At 56.8% G+C, this 6,320-nt stretch overlaps 1 protein-coding gene and 1 long non-coding RNA gene across 4 annotated transcripts in view; one reads left to right on the top strand and one right to left on the bottom strand.

The window, feature by feature from the left end:
• Positions 1 to 6,320, top strand: part of PALMD (palmdelphin) — a 38,116-nt gene that overhangs the window by 9,087 nt on the left and 22,709 nt on the right. The window contains exons 1-2 of one of the 3 annotated variants that reach the window (XM_023746187.1): positions 1,973 to 2,469; positions 5,584 to 5,664. The exons of 1 other annotated variant lie outside the window; for it this stretch is intronic. In XM_023746187.1, the coding sequence (XP_023601955.1) occupies positions 2,425 to 2,469; positions 5,584 to 5,664 (126 nt within the window). In that variant the 5' untranslated portion in view covers positions 1,973 to 2,424. Of the gene's footprint in view, positions 1 to 1,972; positions 2,470 to 5,583; positions 5,665 to 6,320 lie in introns of those variants that run through there. One more of the 3 variants, XM_006105076.3, reaches the window with a different exon arrangement.
• On the bottom strand, positions 3,492 to 5,789 carry LOC111823718. The gene is made up of 2 exons (XR_002826788.1): positions 4,583 to 5,789; positions 3,492 to 4,273 (listed from the first exon to the last, which is right to left on the bottom strand). It is a non-coding gene; the product is annotated as an uncharacterized LOC111823718 (long non-coding RNA).

Here is a 6,320-nt window from a genome sequence, read left to right as displayed (position 1 = left end):
GGGCGGCTCAGGGCGGGCGGCGGGGGCCTCCGGTCCGCAGGGCTGCAGGGGGCGCAGCCGGCCCCGGCCTGGGCACCAGGGGCAGGGCCGCTCTGAGTCTCCCGACGGGCGCGAAGGCGGAGCGGCCGCGCTGGGGGCTGTGCCTCCTCCTCTTGGCGTCCGGGGTCTCAAACCAGAGCGGCCCGTCGAACTTGGCCCGTCCTTTGCTGCACTGGCTCAGCGCCCGCAGCACCGTGTCCCGGGCGCAGGGGTCGGGGCGCTCTCGGCTGGGGGGGCACGAGTAGAGGCTCCCCCTGCGCTCCGGGGGGGCGAGCTGGATGGTCACCGGGCTCTGCAGGCGCCGTGGCTGGCGGGCACTGGGGATCCGCAGCGTCACCATGCCCTTCGGAGCCGGAGCCGTGGGAACAACCCGCCCCGCGGGGCCCGGGCCGGGCGGGGGGCCGGGGAGGCGCCTCCTGGCTTCGGGCATCCGGCCCCTGCCGGCCCTGGCCCGGTGCCAGCCGGGCGGTGGGGGAGGCGGGGGTTGAGTCGGGGCGCAGAGCCTGGGGTGCGCACCGGGGACGCGGCCCTGCTCCCGGCCCCGCAGGCGAAGGGCGGGTCCGGGCGGGGGGAGCGGGCGCCCCCAGGCGAAGGGCCGCAGCGAAGCCCCGGCCCGTGCGGGAGGTACCTGCTCAGGTAAGCTGCCCATGATGGGGCGGCGGGGACGGGGTCCAGGGGCCCCCTGGGCTCCCGGGACGGTCTTGCTGTTTGGAGATCCCAGGGCGGGTAGGGCTAGGCTGACCGTTGGCACCTCGAGGCGCAAGGACAGCGCGTGGGGGCGCTGGCGTCTGGGGGAGCCCCCGTGCGCGGGGTCCTCCACGTGCCGGTCCGGTGACCTGCGCGCACCGGGAACTCGGACCCGCCCCTGCGCTCTGAGGCGGGGAACCCCAGCTCCCACGGCTGGCCCTGGCGCTGGGCACTGGGCACGGGGCCTAGGAGGCCTTCACGTCTGCACTGGACACTCAATGGGAGGAAATATCACCATTTCCTCCAGGTTCTGGAAAGTGTAGAAACTTGGCCGAAGGGCGCGTTCTTCCATGTTGTAAAAACGGACACATACCCTCACGAGCTCTTATAGGGAAAACTAGGGGTCTCCTTTCAGTGGGAAAGGGGTGCGTGTGTCTTTCTCCTGGAGCGGTTGCTGATGTCACTTGTTGCAATTCTGCGCTTGAGGAAGAGGCGAGAGCCGCTGGGGATTTCATGTGTTAGCACCACAGCGTGGATTTAACGGGGACCGCACATAATTTCCCGTCCTCCTCCATTCACGGGCACATCTGTCCTCTCTGAAGGCCACTGTGCTCACCAAGGCCGTGTCTCTCCATTCGTTTCCACCGGTGAGGGTGGGGGAGCGTGAGGCATGTCTAACACCATCGTTGGAAACATCCAAGTTCAAAAGCAAAGCACCCGCAGGCTGGTGCGAGGCGGTGGGACTCAAACCCTTCTTGAGAACTTCCCCTCAGAAGGCAGCTGTTGGGCCGGCCCCAGTGCCGGGAGGGGAGATGGACAGAAAGGAAAAGCCCCAAATCAATCACACCCACGAGTGGGCAAGAGGCGGACAGCTGGATGGATGGTGCGGGCGCTGAAGAAGCCTTCGTGGGGGGACCAGAGGTCCTGAGGTCAGAGATAGGCCGTGGCTTTGGGAGGCGGGCTGTGGCCAGCTGGTGGTACTCGGGAACGGGATTCCTAACAGTCTCCACTCACTGATGATTTTTTATTTATTTTTTTTGTGCCAATTCCTTAGTTAAGGGATGACTCCCAGGTATCCTGCGGTATCATTTTTTTTCTGAAGACATTTTTCCTGATAGAACGACTCTTCGTATCTCCCTAACCTATCTCTTACGGTGGTGATGGCACCAGACTACATGGTCTAGCGCCATTAGGGATGGAGTCCTTATCCCGTATTTTTCCCCATTGTCTATCCGATTCCCCACGTCCTATCTGCACTGTGACCCAGTGGGTGTCGTTCTGGCTTGAGGCCGATGACCTCTGACACGCCCGCCTCCTGCCGGGAAGCTAGAGGCATCAGGGAGCCAGCCACCGTGTGCTCTCACTGGTAGGTCAACATGTTGACCCGGTAAAACCCGTTTTCATGGCCATTGGGGACGTCTGTCTCTTCTCACGCTCCACCACGCAGCGGATCTCACTAGCTGGTGGGTGCTGGAGATTAGCGTCTCTCCGTGGTGCTCAGTCAGGACGTTGAAGAAGGACTGGAGATGTTTTCGGTTATCACTTCTCGGGGGCACTCCTGGCAGCCAATGGGTGGAGGTCAGAGATGCCGCTCAACATCCTACCACAGGACGGCCTCCCACGACACAACCGTCGGTGCATGGGTGGGGACCACGTGAAATGGATGGAGAACAAACAGTTCGTGGAGAATAACAACTTATGGGGAATTGGCATTCACCATGTCTTCATGATGTCTTCCTAATCGTAAGGTGGCACCAGTTTTATTAATTCAAGTTTATTGTGTCCCTTAGGAATGTTTTACAAGTTCTTGTTGACGTGAAGCTCACTCCACGGTGTTTCAGTTTTTCTAGTTTCTAGAACAAGTAGAGCTCTTTCTTCCCCTGTATCTTCTCATTGTGATTTGTATGTGTCGGAGGAATTGACTTCTATACATTAACATGGGGCCCCACTAATTATTTCTCTAATTTCCTTTCTCTTTTTCCGTCTAACTTTACTGGCTACTGCTGGAACCGAACTCAATTTAATATTTAAAATGCGGATCCCTTTCCACACTGGGCATGCTGTTTCCTTTTGAGCTGAGATTAATCTAGTTTATCAAGTTAGGGAATTCTCTTTATAATTTTAATGTCTCATTAAAATTTTTTAAATGGTGAATTTTGTCAAATGTCTTTTGGGAATCTGTGGAAATGGAAACAGGAGTTTCCCGCTTAGATGTGCTGAGGGGATGAAGTGCTTTAATCATAGTGTGTCGTTCCTAATACTGACCCTCCTTGCGATACTGAAAAAATCCTACACGTGGACAAAGTACATAGCTCTTCTGATGCGCTCTGGATTCTGTCTCTAATATCTTATTGAGCTTTCTCTTTCCTAAATATTCTTGAAAGATATTGGCCTAGTGTTTACTTTGGGGGGAGGGTCCCAATTTGGGGTGGGTTTTGGTTTCATTGTTACCTTGCCTTCAAAAAATAAGAATTAAAGCCCTAGCCGGTTTTGCTCAGTGGATAGAACGTCAGCCTGTGGACTGAAGGGTCCCGGGTTTGATTCTGATCAAGGGCACATGCCCAGGTTGTGGGCTCGATCCCCAGAAGGTGGTGTGCAGGAGGCAGCTGATCAATGATTCTCTCTCATCGTTGATGTTTCTATCTCTTTCTCCCTCTCCCTTCCTCTCTGAAATTAATAAAAATATATTTAGAAGAAAAGAATTTGGGGGCTTTTGTTCTTGTGGGGAAAATTTAATCAATAAAAATCCAGTGTAAACCGGTAAAAACAGTCATTATAGTTTAATTTATTAAATGGCATCTTGTGTGTTGGTGCAGTCACCACCACGTATACTTCATTCCTAAAGGAGAAACCGATGCCGGCCAAGCCCAAACTCCTCCCTTAGAATAAAACTTTCTATTTGGGGAAAAGAAAAAAATCCCGGCTCTGCCACCGACGGGTTGCGAGAGCGTGGATTGGCCAGTGACTCCCCACACCCGCTTCTCCTCCTGCGATGCCTCCTGTAACTATGACTATTAAGGGAAATATCACAGCACATCGTGTTGTTATAACTATCGAGTGAAACGGTGCCCATAACGACGTGCCACAGCGTTTGGCGCAGAAAGTTAAAATATGACGAGTATTTGCTCGATAGCAGCCTCCAGAGAGGGTGGCGGCCTGACTCACGCGTTTGGGGAGTTTTTCTTCCCAATGGCCAGATCTTATCCAAGGGAAAGAAGTGGCCCACTGGTTGCCTGGCGATTGTTTTTCCAAAAGAGCGGCTTCCGGAAGATGCCTGGTGAGGTCATCGCCTCCTTCCAGGCAGGGACGAACAATGACATCAGGCTGGAGCGCAGGGCGTTGTTTTCCTTCAACAAATGTACCTGAGCTTCCACATCAAAGCGAGTTCTTATCTTCAAAGCGGCCGCCTGGGGAGGCCGCCCGGCTGCGGTCACGCTGCCAAGTGTGTTTGGATCTCTTCCTTCTAATCGCCTTCCGAGCCGGCTTCCCATCCCTCCCGATGTCTCCATTGGCAACACACTTCTGTCCTGTGGGAGCCTCCATTTTTCTGGAAGCAGATTTAAAACCAACTCTTATAAGTCAGCTGGACCGCATTGTCACCTCCGGTAAAAAATGACAATGGTGACCAGAAGGAAACGGCCTTTTTGCGAAGCTTGTAAAATCTCTCAAACGCCTCCGGCCGCTGCACGCGTGATCAGAACGAGTGCCTGGCGTTCTGTGTGGTTAACAGGTTTATTTAGCAAATTTTATCCCACGGAGGCTCACAGGAGACCCTGTGCCAAGCACTGTTCTAGGAACTCTTGCACATATCCGCTCATTTCATGCCAACGCCTCATGAGGCAGGCAGTGTAATTACCCATGTGGTAGAGATGAGGCGATCGAGGCACCGAGAAGTTAAGCCCTTTGTCCAGGGACACGGAGCTGGCAAGTGGCGGAGCCGGAAATGGAGCCCAGGCGATGCAGTGCATGTGCTATCCTTTTCTCAACGGTGCAGGCCGCGTGCAGGACCAGCCATGCGTTCGGGGTTTTGTGCGGTTCTGCAGTTGGAAGTTGGTGAAAGCTACTGACTCGCTCCATGAGTTTGGTTTTAACCTCAGAGTTGACAAGCAGTGCCTCACCCCTTTTCTCTCCGTCTTCCCACAGCCAGTTACACAAGGAGGGAACGGTGCCCGGGGCAGCTCCCGGGTCTGGCCTGCTTTCCCACACGCACCGCCCTTTTCCTGGCCCTCACGCCTGGACGAGTCCTTCTCCCCAGGGTTTCCCCGGCCTCCTTCAGAGCGCCTCCCTCAACTCGCTTTCCCATCGCACCTCTCCGCAGCTCAATCTTTCGTTGTCTTTCCTGATCATCTACGTTTGTGAAATGTTTCCATCACAGCTCACACCCAGCACCATTCTGCATTAGTTTCAGGCACACAGCCCGGTGGCCAGACAACCCCACACATCACAGAGTGGTCCCCTGGGGCCTCAGGCCCCCGCCCGGCCCCCTCATGGCCGCCACAATCCCCCGGGCCAGGCCGTACCCCGGGTCCCCACACGCCTGCTCTAGAACCACCAGCCTGTCCTCCACAGCTCCACCTCGCTGGCTCCTGGGGAAGACAGAGCGAGGAGAGGGGCAGGGGAGGCAGGGAAGCGGCTTGGTTCTCTTTGAAAAAGCACCGTGTCGCCCTCCAGCCACAGGTGCCCTGAACGGCCCCTCTGCTCTCCTTGCTGCGCAGCAGGAGTTTGCAAAGCAGCCTCGTACCCGTGCCAGGCGGCCGTCGCTGGCCACCCTCTCCACCCCGGCACCAACCCGAGGACACGCGGTTAAGGAAACCGATTTAAAATGGGAAAGGTGACGCCAGGACTTTTGTATTTCAGGATAAAAGGAGAATACAGGAGGAAATCTCCGAGAAGCGCCTGAAGATAGAGGAGGAGAAGCTGCAGCACCAGCACCTGAAGGTAACGTGTCTTTCCTTCCTCCCAGCGGCTTTGTCCTCAGGGCCCTCTTGGCACTCGGGTTTCAACAGGAAATTGCGTTAGGAAGAAAGACAGCCCTGCACAGCCCTCCTAGCACCCACCCAGCACCCTCCCAGCACCCACCCGACACCCACCCAGCACCCTCCCAGCACCCTCCTAACACCCTCCCAGAACCCACCCGGCACCCTCCCAGCACCCTCCTAACACCCTCCCAGCACCCTCCCGGCACCCTCCTAACACCCTCCCAGCACCCTTCCGGCACCCTCCCAGCATCCTCCTGGCCTCAGAGAGGCCGACAAGCAGTGGCGTCCGCCTTCCGGGCAGCAGGTGCAGAACTGAGCCTGCATTCTCACTGGTCGGCCTTTACTCCTGAGTGTCCTCAGGTGCCTGGACACGGGAGGGAGGCTTCAGCCCTGGCATCTGGCCCAGGACACGGCCTTGCTTACCATCCCGGGGCGGGGCCACGAGGAAGTCCCTTTCCACATCCACAGAAGGCCCGCCCTTCCCCGGGGGCTAGGCCCGACCCCGCCCGGCCCACCAAGGACTCGGGGCCTGAGAGCTCAGCCCAGTGGGCGCCATGTTGGCTGAGAGTGGTTTGGGTCTTTGTTTTATTTTCTTTGGACGGAACATGAGATCAT

The sequence above is a fragment of the Myotis lucifugus genome, unplaced genomic scaffold (assembly GCF_000147115.1).
Source record: "Myotis lucifugus unplaced genomic scaffold, Myoluc2.0 scaffold_633, whole genome shotgun sequence".
Lineage (NCBI taxonomy): Eukaryota > Metazoa > Chordata > Mammalia > Chiroptera > Vespertilionidae > Myotis > Myotis lucifugus.
Note: the sequence above shows the minus strand (reverse complement) of the source record. Positions and strands in the feature narration are given on the sequence as shown.